Source organism: Brachypodium distachyon, chromosome 1, assembly GCF_000005505.3.
Source record: "Brachypodium distachyon strain Bd21 chromosome 1, Brachypodium_distachyon_v3.0, whole genome shotgun sequence".
NCBI lineage: Eukaryota > Viridiplantae > Streptophyta > Magnoliopsida > Poales > Poaceae > Brachypodium > Brachypodium distachyon.
The window spans coordinates 61,775,839-61,791,536 of NC_016131.3; the positions used below are offsets into that span (position 1 = coordinate 61,775,839).

Sequence of the window (15,698 nt, forward strand, 5' to 3'; positions counted from 1 at the left end):
TAGCATGATAATTAAAGAAAATAAATAGTGAGATTGTCTCTTCTTGTAGATATAGCTTTCACATATGGACATAGATAGAAAAAAAACTATTTATCACTCCAATCACATGCAAGCACAACTTCTAAAATAATTAATGCAGCTTTATTTAGAACGATTAAGAAACAATACACTGTAAATGTTGTCTCTTATGTATTATCGTATCATCACATAAGATAGTTGAACTAGTATCATCACATAAGATAGCGTCCTAAGAAATACTTCCTCCGTTCCATAATTTTTGTCGAAATCTTACATGTATCTAGACATCTTTTAATAATAGATACATCCATTTTTTGGCAAATTTGAGACAAAAATTATGGAACGGAGAGAGTAATACATTGTGAGTCACATATCAAGATTAGTTAATGAGTTGCATACATACCTTGAAAGTATTCATTATAGAGCTGCAAAAATGTGACCCTCGAGGTACCTTTTGATCATCTTTAGTTCAACCAAATGAACAAAAAATTTAAAATGACGCAATTTTTTGAAAAACTAGTTCATTTGTTTGAACTAAGGAGAGTCAAAAGTTACCCTAAGGGTCACCATGTTGCACCTCTATATCATTACATGATCTAAATATTTACATGCAGGCACTAGTATCATGTACTCCCTCCACCCCATATTAAATGCCTAGTAACTAAAAGACACATTCATATTTTGACAAATTTTTGTGGCTTAAGCAGTCAGTTTGTAATATGTCCCATCAACCTAAGTTTGCCACCTCTTCCATCTCTCCTGCTGGGACCCGCCTCTACTTAAAAAAGCAAAAAAATGTCACAGAAGGGCTCCCTACTGCCCATGCATGGCTGGTCTCACACTCCTTTTCATTTTCCTGGTTTGTTTAATAGAGTTTGCACCGATCCATCTATATGCATCGGTTCTTAAACTTTTGAAGTTTGCTCCTCTTCCACAATGTGATGCACCGATCTAAACTCTTCCACGTAAGCTTTATGAACCGGTGAAATGCAACACTGGAGAAGGCCTTAATATGGGACAGAAGGAGCATTTGAATTGGACTAAGGGCTTGCTGCTGTTACCTGTACATGCCAGAATGCATTTCCCTTGGACTAAAGCAGCGTACAAGTAATTAACGATGGCAGAAGTCAAATGTTTCCAGCTATGTTTCATTTTTAGCCTACCAGTATTACAAAACTTGTGATTAATACATCAACCTTCTCTCTTTACACAGAAAAATTATTTCTATATGTTAATGGAACATTACTAATCCTTATTTACACAGCGAGCATCAGGAACACAGCGATAAGCGCTGTAATGCTAACATCAAAGGCAACAGTAACAGTAGGAGGACGCACTTTACGGTGGAAACCGTCCTAGGCTTATTGCACCTGCACTGACGGGTGACGCTTCGTCCTCCAAAATAATCAAATCACACACGTTGCAGTCATGTAGTCCTCAGGCTTCTGAAAAGAAGCTGCACAGTTTTATTGAACTGTGTAACGCCTTGAGCAGATAAAGACTCCAGAGACGCCTCCTCTGGTCATTAAACTGTGCCTTCTCTGAGGCCCGTACTCAACAAAGTCGTGCCATTTCACATCTTCTCTTCTCATCTAGTCATGTCGAGCCATTCAACTGGGCTCAAGGAGTCCTGTCTTGCAACTCTGTCATATCGTCGTCATCATGAATCTCAGCCGCCTCTGCAGGTTTCTCATTATAAGAGGCAGCAACTGGTTCTTTATCCTCATCGGTGCTCTTCACCAGTCTCTTTGATCTCTTAGGCCTCGGAGAGGCAATATGCTCTTCATCTTCGGCATGACCACTCTCAGGGATATCGCCCTCCATGAGAGCCTTTGCGTTATTATCCGCACTATCATTATCCTGTGACCTCAGAGGTTTCTTGTGCGAGCTTTTTTTCTGGACATATATTTGCATTTACTTAAATTAGTAAAGCTTTACACATACCAAGGCTGAACCCAATTACGTGAATCTAACTAACCCTCAGCAAAAAGAAGGAATGATGAATAGTATTAATATATAATAATTGGTTTGTGCACATTGTAATGCGGCATAAATCATCTCTGTAGACTCTAATAGAGCAGTGGTTCCGCATCAAGTTGGATAAATACGTACAAATGCAAAGATGCTAAAATTGGAATAGCAGAGTAAGTCCATTTCATTTTGTTTCAATAACTCTTTTTACTTAAACTGGTCACATTCTATACAATGAATTTGAATTCCTCAATACACTGTGCACTTTTAGTTTGCATACAGGCTAAAATGCAAATCAAAGACAACCAATATAGCATAAAACTATGGGTGTTGTTCATATCAATTCTAATCTGTGAAATTACATCTGTAAATAAATACTTGTTATTACATATCGGTTTAAACTGGAGTTGAATGCTCAGGAAACTATAGATCACTATATGACAGATGAAACTTAAAGGTCCTTATTGTGAGGGTGCGATTTTTTCCAATCACAAAGAAATAAGTAACTCAATAACTCAGATGCATGTCTCGTGTATACCTTTTTGTTGGTCGTGTTATCCTGTTCTGCAGATTCTGCAGTTGGATCATCCAAGTCTTCGAGTTTTAAATCTCCTTCTTTGTCAACCTTGATGGCCTTTGCCCGCCTCTTCTTTAGTCGATCCTTTGCCTACAAGGTTAAATGCAGCTGAGAGGCATTCTTGCCAGACTTTACACTCAAGCTAAACAAAATTAGATGTAAGCACTCAAATGGACTTGACAATTCTTAGTTTCAGTCTGGATTGCCAGTTTTAAGTGTGGAAAACTATGACATTCTTTTCCCGAGTACTTTAAATTTGAGAACGCATGGTGTAATTCCTCCATAACTAATTTGCAATCAGCAGCCACAAGACACAAGTAATAACTGAAATCAAAATAGCATGGCAGGGTTCATGTTCATGGTGGAGGTGGCCTTTCCGTGTGAGCTGAGAAGATTAAAAATTAGCCAATTTAAAACTATGGGTGTTGTTCATATCAAATCTAATCTGTGAACCCTCCCTCCCTCCCTCTAAAACTATCGTGTACTGGTAAATACTGGGTGCAAAACGAATTTGGTTTTGATGCAAACTATTTTGACACGGCGGCCGAGCAAACACAGCTAACCCCGTCTCCTCTCTGCTCCTCGATCACCAGAGTGTGTGGTGGCCATCACCTCTTCTTCCTGTGTGTGTGAAGAAAGCGGCTGGTGGCCAGCCTGGTGCAGCTGCAAGTGCATGTGGTGGCCTGGCTAGCAACAGCAGCAGCAGCAACATATATGACAGTGATGCTCCCCAATTGCTAGGAAAGGGGGTTCTGACGTTGCGCATAAGCACGTGGCCACAGCAGGAGAGCCTGTGCGATTTGGTGCGTAGTGCTTGCTATTGCATGGCCCATGCCAGAGCCGGCAGGCAAGGCGTGTCTAGCGCATGCGGGCGCGATGAAAACAAGTCTATAATGTCATCTAATACAAAGGAGGGAGTAGTTACCTGCAATGATATTTCTTTCAATTTGTGTGCAATCTGGGTATCGTCAAGAAGTAATGATACAACATCCTCTTGTCTCATCAGTTGATCATCCTGGACTTGTTTGCCTTTCATGACCAATTCTTGCACTGCATTCTTCTGCTTCGCCCTTTGCAATATTTTCTCCTCAATAGTGTCTTTGCATATAAGCCTATACACGGTTACCTAAAATTCAAAGTTTCAAATAATATATAAGGAACTGAGCTACTACAAATTTATTTTTTAATGTCGGTGAAATTCATAAATTCAAACAAACTAGTAGTGTTCTAAAAAGTAAAAACTGGTGAAAACCAAAGAGTTCCTACCTAAATTATCTGAAAGTCATTGCCTTTTAACAAGCACTAAATTTTTTAAACAAGATTGGCAGGCGGCCTTGCTCCAAAAGTCATGTATGAAAACAAATTAACATATAAAGTGACTCCAGTGCTAAATTGTAACAGGTTGTAAATGTCAACTAAAATAAACAAAGGAATGGTAAACAGAAAGTTGCACAACTCACAAAACATACAACACTGAGCATTAACACATGAAAATAACATAGAGAATCTCATATGCAATCGTAATATATCCTGATGTGTCCGTCTTTTCATGAAATTCTTCTTCCTAAAGTAGCTTCAAGATAGATAAAATAGTGTATAAAGTGAGGTTTCAGTTACCTCCTTCGTCTGCCCAAGCCTGTGTGTTCTATCCATTGCTTGCTGGTCTTGTGTCGGATTCCAGTCAATTTCATAGAAAATAACTGTATCAGCAGCAGTCAAGTTAATTCCTAGCCCCCCTGCTCTCGTACTTAGCAAGAAAACAAATATATCATTCCTGCAGAGAACAAAACTCAGCTAAAGTCATGTATGAAGAGCGTGAGATCATCTTATTGCAGTTGTTACAGCCTACCCACTAATGCGTACCTGTTCTGGAAGTTTCGGACCATGTCACGACGATCAGAAATTGCAGAAGATCCATCAAGTCTGAAATACTTGAATTTTCTAAAATTCATGTAGTCCTGAAAATGCATGGCGTGCAAAATTAGAAATGGGTTCACACTTTCGTGCACAAACAAGACGTCCTGAATGAGCAGTTCACAGATACAGCTCATTATGATATAAGGGCACCCACTTTCATGATCAATTTATTGGTCTACTATTTAGTTCCTTCATGGGATCCACAAGGACAGTCAAAAAATAATGGAAACCTAAAATGCTCATGAAGCTTCTGAAACACAACACTCTGAACTTCCATCAAATTATGCAATTAGGTAAGTTCAGATCCACACATCGATGTTTGTAAATAGGCATAGATAACTGGAAAATATCGAATCCAAAGCGACACAAGTCTTCACTAAATATTCCCTCCGTTGCAAACTATAGGGCGTATAACTTTTTGTTGTACGAAACTTATAGCAAAGAATATCAGTATATTCGGTGTCAAACCAACATACTGAAAATATATTTCACAATGTGTAATGATCTTCATTTGACAGCATGGGTGTTGATTTTTTTTTTGTTAAAATGTTGGTCAAACTTTAGAAAGTTTGACAATCAATAAAAGTTATACGCCCTACATTTTGGAACTGAGGGAGTATAAATTATCATAGAAAAATAGCACAACGCTATAAAATAAAGCGATCGTAATGATACAAAGAACAATTTCAGCTAAAAAACTTCAACGATATTTTTTCCTGCCTACCAATCTTTTCCACCTATCTCTCCTCCTACTAGAGTTGATTGTAAAATAATTCTTCTCTAAATACATGGCATATTAGGTTTCGTCAAGACAAGGCTTTGACCAAGACTTACCTCATTAATATGTGATTTATATGTGACAAGGAACCACAATTATCAGTAAGTACTTTTGAAGCCAAATCTAGTGATATAAATTTCATGTCATAAAGACCACATATTAACAAACTAATTCTTGGTCAAAGCCTTGTCTTAACATAACATAATACACCATGTCTTGAGAAAAGGAGGGAGTGAGTAAGTGTTAGGTAATATGCATAAGAAAACACAAACATTTGTATCTTACTAAAGTGTAAAAAGTTATCGTCCCAGTCCCCAATATAGAGTTTTGTATTGAGGTTTGATGTCACATCAAAGGTTGTACTCATGGTGTTTTGAAACAGGGAATTGATGCTGAGACACTCAATTATATTTTGCACATGTCCATGCTCTATCCACTAAAAGAAACACAATTAAAATGATACATTTTGTTTTGCTTGTGTTCAAATGAATTGCTTTCGGAAAAGAAATTGTTAATTTCAATTTCCTCGCAAAGTAAAATTTGAACTGTCTGTAATACCTCAAGGATGTCCAACATTTTAGTCATCTGAGCAAATAAAAGCACACGGTGATTTTCAGCTCGAAGTTGCCGCAGTAGTTTATCTAGCGTATGGAGCTTCCCGGAATCCTGTCATCAAGCATTCCATGTCAGTAACAAGGGGTCACTAATGAATGTGCAACAAAAAACAGCATTTCTTTCGCCTTTATTTTAGACCAACTTTGTATAATGATCAAGGTCTAATTTCCAGAAAAATGATGTGAGTTGTTAAGCAAGTCATGAACCTTACTAGATCCACACTCAAAACATAATATCTAGCATTACGCACAAGCAGAAGTGATTGGGACTAACCGTAAGCATTTTAGCTGGATCAAAATTGCTCATAGGTGGAGATGACCCAAATATCCTGTATGGTAGCTGCAGCATCGGCTCAGAGATGGGCAAATCAGTGCGTACTTCTTGTATCAAAGGATTAGGACCACTCGGTTCTCTAGGACCATTGAACTCAGAAGTGCGAGCAAATCCCAGAAATAGTTTCTTGATCCAGGGATTATGCATCTCATCAGTTAACTTATACGCAAAATTTCGATCTGAACACCAGACATTTATCTGGAAGGGTAAAGGAGGGTTAACCAATAGAATCATAGTTGTACCGAATATATACAAAATAAAGACATCTCCGACAGTATAGGGAAGTCCAGTTTTCTAACACAAAAGTAAAGAAATATTGAAGACACAGAGATGCTCTGAGGCAACAAGTGCCAAAACAAGTAAACGTAGATAAAACAGGATAAGCTTACCGGTGGTGCTCTAGCTGGTGGAATAAAATCATATGTTGAACGAAGAAGCCGTATGTTTGAGGCAAGCCTGTCATGATGAGAAAGCACTAGTGCTTCACATGAGTTATCACTCGGGCCTATCTCAATCTTTGTTCTGAGCAAACTGGACTCTGCCTTCTTAGGTGAAAGCAACAACCTAATAACAGCACGAACTTTACTGGTATCGTTCTGATCGAGCTGGAGATCAGGACCTTCTGAACCAAGGAATGCATCCACAATTTCATCAACATACTCCCTCTTACGAATTATTGCTGAGAATGCTAGGCTCTCAAATAAGGAACACGTTGCCAAGAATGAAGCTTCAACTGGGGACAGATTTGTTAACCGTGTAAAGCCAAATGCACCAGATTCCAGAACAGACTCGTTTTGTGAAGTTGATTCTGGAAATGCTGAATTATGGATATAGCTTGGCAAAAATATATTAAATAGTCTGCTCAAATATCCACTCCGAAATCCACAACCATACATGGGTGCTTCCCTGTTACAGATGATTCCTTCATAAACTAACTTCGGAATCTGTGCAGATTGGGAAAGAAGCTCATTAGCATAGTGGTTGTGCTCAAAGGAAACGTACTTTAAACCCTAGTTTTGTAAACAGGACCGGTGATCGAACCGCTCGAGCGTACGGTTCACTGGTTCACGGTCTGACCGGCGGTTTGCTGGTTGAACCGGTAGTTCAACCGGCGATTCAAATCTATAAAAGAGATAACTTCTGTCCCTAAGCCCAACGTGATGATGGCTCTTCTGGCTACTGAGCTGGTCCGCTCGACCCTTCCGCCCAGGTCCTGGGATCGAATCCCACCGACCACACCAATTTTTACACTACAATGACGCGGCCCATGAAAAAATAGTAAACAAGCCCATTAAACAAGGCCCATTTGGTGGTCGGACCGCTCGGACCGACCCCGGTTTTCACCAGTTCACGCGAAAATCGACGGTCCGACCGGAGAATATCCGGTTCACTTGCCCGTCCGGTCCAGTGCGCTGAACAGACCTGCCAGGCCTCCGGTTCCGGTTCAACCGGCGGTCCGGTCCAGTTTTCAAAACTAGGCTTTAGCAAAAAAATGAGAGATTACCTCAAACATTATTGGATTCCTCTTGCCAGCATAATGTATATCTTGCAGTTCCCCAAATGGGGGAGGAAGAAGAGAATTCGGGATCTCGGCAAAGTAAAAGTAATAGCTTCCCTCATTACGCTCAAACAGCTCCGGATGATTGCAGACCTAAAATTGACATGAGCGGATGACCATGAAAGCCCAATGAGGGAAAAAATATACACTACCATATTCGAGTAGGGACCTAAGGGATTGATTGAATTCCTTAAATAAATTTAACAACCGGAACTGTACCTTTCGTAGCTGCATGACAATATTCATCAGGCTAAGAAGCTTCTTATCGTTCAAATTCCCACGACTTCCATCAAGCAACTCATTAAGAGAAATCTTATTCTTTATCGCTTGATAAAAGACTTGCTGACGAGAACTCAATCTGCAGGGCACAATTTCTTCTTTCTTTTTTGTCATTTCTGCAATCACATCAATCTTGACCCGACGGAGCATAAACGGCTTCAATATAGCATGCTGTGGAAATAGAGAACATGTCATGATATTAAGAAATAATAAGGTGTAACAACTTTGCCCAAAGCAAATCAACATGCAGAAAAAATAAGGAGAAATAAACAATGAATTTCTCTCATCTAATGGCAATGGAGCATCTATCATTTGAAAACAATAAGAACTCAGAGTCTTCTAGATTAAATCATAGTATGCGCAGAAAATCTGATTTAGCTTACCAGTCGACTAAGCTGATGTTCATTCAAGGTCCCTCCATGTTCAGCATGGCCCTCGATACTGACAAGCCAAAGAAACATAAGCAATTTAGTCATAAAGAAAATGAAAAAGAAAGAAACCAAAACATGTAAAGAAGAACTGTACCCTTTTGAGAACCACTCATTAAATTGTTCATGGCTATCAAACAAAGTGGGCATAATGAAATGGAGGAGCGCCCATAGCTCAGCCATGTTGTTCTGAATTGGTGTCCCAGTAAGAAGTAAGCGATTTCTACAGTTAAAGCTCAGCAAAGTCTTCCAGCGTTGACTGCAGTAGATAGAAAAATAAATGTATTTGTCAAGCAAGGGCCAGGCAATAAAAAAACCAGACTGAAGACATATGCATGAGTTAGGAGATTTGAATACGAAACAGAAATATGAAAACATGAGAGGCATGACAATTTCACCTGCTTGAACTTTTTATAGCCTGGGCCTCATCGAGCACCATGTATTGCCACTTAACTCGCCTCAAAAGCTTCTCCTCATTCACAAGTATCTGATAATTTGTAATGAGAATGTGGAAGCTAGCATCTCTACGAATGAAAGAGCAAATGTCACATGATTAGTTTTTTGAGCCTATGAGAGAGAGAGAGAGAGAGAGAGAGAGAGTGACAAGATAATAGTGCCCCAGCTAAGAATTTACCTTCTATAAAGTCGTTTGGGGTTAATGTTCTTCCGAAGAACCATCCTTTCTGGCCCCCAATAAGGCAGTATCTTAAGATCAGGGCAGAATCTAATTACCTCTTCAGCCCAATTATTCACAACAGATGCAGGAGCAACCACTAGAAAGGGACCCCATATGTTCTTGTCCTGCATGAGATGCACATGTCCATATCAAATGCTTGTCACGCAATATTAAACTATACATTATGTAATATATGATGTCTGGAAAAGAAATAGAAGAACAGAGATAAATCAAGTTCAGATAGAACTAAAATCAGGTAAAACGTCGAAAACATAACAAGACCAAAAAATAATTAGACAACAAATCAACTAATGGGAATATGAGCTTTTAGGTATTTAAGAAAACATATTCACAAACCTCAGCCAAGTGGGATAAGAATGCCATAGCCTGGACAGTTTTACCAAGACCCATCTCATCAGCAAGAATGCCATTTAACCCCTGCAAGAACTCCAAAATGTGACATTGCAGTCATCACAGGTGATTGAGATACATTAACTTTATAACAAGTCACCTGTTCATAACAATTGACCAGCCACTGCAAGCCCTTCAACTGATACTCTTTTAGTACACCTTTAAACAACTCCGGAGTCTGCACAGATGATTGCTCAGGCATCGTTGAGCTGAAAACAATATAGGCTCCAAGCAATCAGTTTTAAGAAAAATACTTCTTTTGTTCTGCCATGCTTGCTTCTAATGACAAAAAACAAATTTTCTAGTTGAACTTACGGGTGTAATAGATCAATCTTGCTAGGCTCCGCAGTAGCTGAATCATCAGTCGCAATACCTGGCACAGAAGATTGAGAAAGCCTCACAATTTCACTATCGAATGCATTTGTCATTCTTTTTTGTTCGGATACAGCATGCTGAGCAGCTCTCAAAGCCTCCCTCTTTAAATCAGCTTCCTCAGGGTCTTCTTCCTCATCAGCCTCAGGTACAGATCCCTCATCAGGCAATGCTTTTTCCCCTGCCTTATTCTGCATAAAGTGGCTATAAAGCTCAGTTTGGGATAGCAGGAAGTTGAGCCTCTGCTGCTGTCTTTTTGCTTCACGTAGTTCCTCTTCTCGCTTCAGAGCTTCAGCTGCATCCCTTTCCTCTTTTTTTCTCAACTCATACTGCAAAACATACACAAAAAATGAGCAACATAGTATTTGGACTTTTGAGATATTTATATAAGTAAAAAAACTACATAATCAGTGTTCCTATAGAAGGAAAACTAGCATACTATCATAATCATCTTTAAAAATAATCATTAGTAAGAAGATGAGACAAAAACCTGCTCCTTGTCGACTCGTTTCCAAAATATCAACATATCCCTAGCAAGCTTCCTTGTACGTATTGGAGCACTTCTCATCAGTTTCAGTGACCTGCTTACTTTGAGCTTCACCTGGATGTTACCCCAAAAATGAGCAAGGCTTCAGCATACATATATGGTTTCACAAGAACGTAAACTAGAGAACAGTGAGGCACAAAACCATAGGTAGGAATAGACACATGAAATACCTCCCGTTGACAATTCTCAGAGAAGCGTTTAGCATCCATTTGCCGTTTTCTCAGCAAAGCAGTGAAATTTTTGTGATGCTTTGGAATGTTTCTAGTAATATTTTGCCAGCGTTTCAGAAAAGTTGCCAACTCTTCTTTCATAATTTCAGAATGCTCTTTTTTCACTACTTGCTTCTTTGGCAAGCTACGCTCGATGATCTGCATCCAAGATATCACATAGTTGCTAAGTACACAAACATAGCATCATGAAATCAAAATTTTAAGAACCAAAACTGACCTCATATGTATCTCCCTTCTCCAATACTTTAACATAATGAACCTGCAAACTGCCAGATTCAGAAATAATAGACCTCCGTATCCTCCCAGCTGCTCCTTCTGGAATTGCAAAGGGGTCCTCAGTTACTTGAAGAGCAAATTTTTGCACCTTAACCCTTTCCTGGAGTGATTCATGTTGCGGTTGAGGTTCAGCTAATCCACCACAATTGGTACTCTCAAACTTCCGTCCAGTACCAAGCATTGCTGATAGGGTGCGCAGATCTAACATACCATTCAAGAAATGCTCCTCGACACGTATATCAGAAAAAACAGGCAGATTAAGGGAAGGTGCTAACTTATCATAACCCTCTGGAATTAAGTAGCTTACACTATCCCCCATATCCAAATAAGAAGAATCGAGTGAAGCTACAAGCTTATTGAAACCACCATATGTGCTGATACTTGCTGTCCCATTATATTCAGGTGAGGCTTCTGCCTCACCTATTGCTGCAACGCCCTTGAGATCACTTTTGTGCTTCATAACTCTTGTATGACCATTTTTGTGTTTTATTTTGGGGACCACCGCCCGAGAAGGATCAGAACCAAAAACACCCTCCTGGACTTTTGACCTTCTGTACTTCTCAACATGTTCGCTCAGCATAGTACGGTAGTGCTCCTCAGTTATTTGATTACTATAGGCATATGCATCCTCATCATCGCTACCAACATGAGGATGCCTTTTTCGCTTCCGATGCAGACCATTGTGCTGGTCAGACAAGGATCCTTGACCTTCCAAGGAAAAGTTGGGTAAGCGGAAAGATTGACGTGGAAGCATAGGAAATACAACAGAGAAGCCAATATAAGAGTCGATAAAGAGCAAGCATGCAAAAAGATGGATTTTAGACGATTACAATTTTTAAGAGATAACAGTTAGCAAAGAAATGTAATAATAAAGATAAAACAGAAAGAAGATACACAAAAGAGGTAACCTCACCTTGGCTGCTCATGCTACCATTTGGGCTACTAGTGCCATAGCGATCAAGATCTTCAGGTAAAGGGACCTTAAAGTTTAGCAATGGCTACAACATGTCCAGTAAAAAAGAGCCATATGAGAATGGTAGATCAGAAAACTCAATAAAACAACAACAATGTACAAGTAGAAACTACTTTTTTACTTCACTAGGTCAAAAAACAAAAGGGCAGATGATATCACTATTGCATTTCCATACTAATAAGTCACTACGTAAAACAGTACATATTTCAATTAAGCTACATCCACACAGCCAAACAAACAGACAACAACAATACTACAATAGAATTACAAAAAAATAATGAATGCATAAGGTAAAATATGCAAATGAGGCAACAAAATGTGTTATGATAAAATGAAGTTCCATTGCAAGCCCTAAATCATAACATTAACAAAAATTGCATAAGATTTGAACCATAGAAAATAAACTCTTCTGCGTAAGCTAGGATAGTATAGCAAAATACTAAAGCTAAGGATAACACGCAGATCCCAGCAACTAAAATACTTCGATCATAACTGAAACATAACCGAGGTATGCAGTTGCATCAAAAGAATGGCATTCCAATACATGGAATACTAGACGATCTTGGCAAAGCTACTAGCAGCACAGATGATATAAGATGGTATAGCGGACAGTCGCAACGCCAGTAACCAGGACTACTGTAGCACAAAGCATTAGCCCACACGCACGATTGCAACACAATCACCAAGCAACCTGCATTAGTCTCCTACTAGCGAGCCTCTACCCCTGAGCCAAACAAGCGGCTCAACAAAACACCGGCCAAATTATGCCAGGAAACTACGGACAAAACGTCAACCTGGAGAGGATTCCCCGAGTCCAGTGACAATGAGCTCCACAGTCCATCCCCAGGCCCCATTACGACGCGCCCCCAATACAACGAAACCCCTACCGCGCGGAGAGAGCTCCAGTGACGCGAAGAGACAGAGAGTCAAGAGAAAGAGGAAGCGAGCAACTACCTCAAGGTTGAAGAGGTTGGAGTAAGAGAGCCCGCTGCCGTTGGCGCCGCCGCGCGGGGAAGGGCGGCGCGGGTCCATCGGGAAACCCTAGTGCCCCCGCGCTCGGGCGCGTGAGGGGCGCCCGGGGGTGGAGTAGGAGTTGAGCGCGGGAGCGAGAGCGGCGACGACGGCCCGCGGCGGCGGAGGAAGTCGACGAGATTAGGGTTAGGGTTTGGAGACGGGAACGAGACGAGGGGAGAGCCAGAGGAGCGGGCGCGGAGGAGGTGGGGGGAAGGCGGTGGGGAGGCCTTGTTGTGATGTGGTGGGGAGGGGGAGTAGTAGTAGGAGGCATGGCTTGGGCGAAGGGGAAGAGAGAGAAACAAAGGGTGGGCGAGGAGAAGAGACGGGAGCAGGGAAAGCGAAACGGGAGTGCAGCAAGGGGTTTCCTCACGGGGTTTCGGCTACCAGCGCTTGGCAACGGTTTTTTTCTTTTCTCCGCTCTTTTTTGTCTCAGGATATCCCTTTTCTTTTCCGTGGTTTCCCTGTCCCTGTGTCCCACGATTCTTCTCTCTCTACCCTGGAAAACGAGGTTAAAGGTAAAAATGTTGTTTAACTATGTGCATCACTGCAGCAACTTAGCACGTATCAAATATACAGGCCCGATCCGAATAATAACCGACGTTTTACGGTTTCAAGAGGAAAAAACGGACCTGAATAGATATCAATAGGGAACTTGATCCCAAAATGATTTTGGGAATCCAATCTCACGGGCGAAATCCCAATATACTCAGATCCGAGTTCGGGTGGGCTGGGAACCGAAACACAGCAGCACGCTTTGGCGGGACGGAAATTTTCGTTGCACGCCCGAGCTCCAACCACTCGACGTCGCCGCCGCCGATCTGCTCGCCCGAGCTCCGACCGGCCTAGCCCATCCGCAAAAAGTCCGGCATGCACCTCCCCAAAGCGTCCTATACTGATTTCACGGCGGCGCCTTCTCTCCTGCGGCTCACTTTCCTTCTTCGACTCCCGACGACGTCTTCCCCGCGTTCGTCGGCAACTCAGTGTTGGCGGCGTCCAAACAGAAGTGGCAGGGCAACCGCGTGGTGCAGGGATCTGCCCCTCCGGCCCCTTGTCCTGCGTCTGCTAGCTCCCTCTGCCATGCCCAGCGCCAATGGAGGTGGGGCAAAGATGGTGGCCTTGAAGAAGCGGAAGATGGCGGGCAGCCCGAGCCACCCCCCCCCTCATCCCCCAGCTTCAGCGGCAGCCTTCCAATCAAACACTCGATGGCGCCCCAACTCGTCGACGATACGCACGATAGGTACCCTCCTCCCGCAGACTCGTTTCTGGCGCAAATTGGATGATTCAATTAAATTGTTTTCTCTTTCGCGCTTGTAGTTTCAATTATTGTGATTTGACTCCTTCATCGTATGTCGATTTGTTGCTCGAGAATGTGGTCAACACCGATTCCGCACCGCTAGATGATTTTGATGCCGGCATGGGTGTGGTCGGTGCGAAGGGGGAAGAAGAAAATGATTTGGACAAAATTGAAGAGAGCATGCTTGATGGAACCCAACCAAAACCACCGAGGAGGGCGACCAATTACAGTGGGCTAGAAGATGTCACTTTGGTTCGGGCATGGGAGAGCGTCTCATTCGATGCGGTCACCGGCAACGATCAAACCAACAAGAAGTATTGGCAGCGCATCGAGGACAAATTTTACCACATGATGCCCCTTCCATCGTCGTGCACTTTAAGGTCAGTACAAGGCCGCTTTGAGATGATCAAATCTTGTTGTAGCCGTTGGAGTGGATGTTTGGAGCAAGTGAGGAATGTGCCGCCTAATGGATGCACAATTGATGATTATGAGTACAATTTGGTCGTAATTACAAGTGTTCTTTGTTGAAGTTCATGTGTTGATGCTAATCTTTTCGTTGTAGGACAAATTGCAATGGAAAGGTACAAGCAAATGTCGGAATTCAAGAGAAGGCCATTTACGCTCCACCATTGTTGGAAGGTGTTGGAGTATAGTGAGAAATGGCTTTCGTCCAATTAGATGATGATGAGGATGATGACAGCGATGCACCGAAGGGTGGATGTAACATCAAGAGGCCGGATGGAATGAAGAAGGAGAAGGAGAAGATGACGAAACAAGCCGAGTCCGCAAGTTTGAATGATAAGTTCGATGAATTGATCAAGTCAAAAGATATCGTGTTGGACGCCAAATTGGAGCTCAAAAAGGCCAATGCCGAGAAAAAGCATGAACATAAATTGCAAAAGTGGCACACGGTTCGGGAGGTGGAGGAACGGAGGACAACAATCGAACAAGAACGAATCAGGATCGAGGCACGCAAGACAACAATGTAGGAGGAGAAGGCGGCGACACAATTTCTTGCGGAGGAGAACAAGGTGATGGTCATGGATCCGAATGGCCTTGATCAATTTGCAAGGGAGTGGTGTGAGATGAGAAGAGAGGAGATCGTGCAGCGTCAACGCGAAGCTCTTGCTACGAAGAAGGCAACCACAACAACAAATGGAGCTCCTACCATGCAGAATGGTGATGATGGCCACGTGAGACGAAATTGATGTCTGATTGATTCTATGTTTGTATTTTGTTGCGCAACCATTGATTCAAGCGCACATATTTTGGGAACTGTCCGACTGTCGAACTGTCGATTTGTATCTGTCGAACTGTCGATTTTGTTTCGGTGGCTATTTTACAGGTTTTCAGGCCAGTTTGCGGAATTTATTCTGCCCGAGTCAAAATGGACCCGAAAAACACAAGTTTGGTCGACCGAATACGCATTTT

At 41.7% G+C, this 15,698-nt stretch overlaps 1 protein-coding gene across 1 annotated transcript; it reads right to left on the reverse strand.

The window, feature by feature from the left end:
* Positions 1-1,075: 1,075 nt before the first annotated feature.
* On the reverse strand, positions 1,076-13,227 carry LOC100834833 (DNA helicase INO80). The gene is made up of 22 exons (XM_010230318.3): positions 12,914-13,227; positions 11,900-11,984; positions 10,928-11,694; positions 10,651-10,848; positions 10,424-10,534; positions 9,877-10,262; positions 9,662-9,770; positions 9,508-9,588; positions 9,109-9,275; positions 8,873-8,998; positions 8,572-8,733; positions 8,430-8,487; positions 7,987-8,217; positions 7,714-7,860; positions 6,599-7,153; positions 6,150-6,407; positions 5,820-5,927; positions 4,430-4,524; positions 4,184-4,340; positions 3,492-3,692; positions 2,528-2,656; positions 1,076-1,914 (listed from the first exon to the last, which is right to left on the reverse strand). Exons 1-22 carry the CDS (start codon positions 12,989-12,991, stop codon positions 1,639-1,641), a joined length of 4,485 nt encoding a protein of 1,494 aa, XP_010228620.1. The 5' UTR covers positions 12,992-13,227; the 3' UTR covers positions 1,076-1,638.
* Between the last annotated feature and the right edge of the window lie 2,471 nt (positions 13,228-15,698).

What these genes read in the sequence shown, in the direction of transcription:
- LOC100834833 (XM_010230318.3), bottom strand. Translation starts at nt 12,991, where the DNA reads ATGGACCCGCGCCGCCCTTCCCCGCGCGGCGGCGCCAACGGCAGCGGG. An exon ending in TCTTATCCCACTTGGCTGAG is followed by an intron (nt 9,276 to 9,507) that starts GTTTGTGAATAT and finishes CATCTCATGCAG; the next exon opens with GACAAGAACATATGGGGTCC. An exon ending in ATAACACGACCAACAAAAAG is followed by an intron (nt 1,915 to 2,527) that starts GTATACACGAGA and finishes ATATATGTCCAG; the next exon opens with AAAAAAAGCTCGCACAAGAA.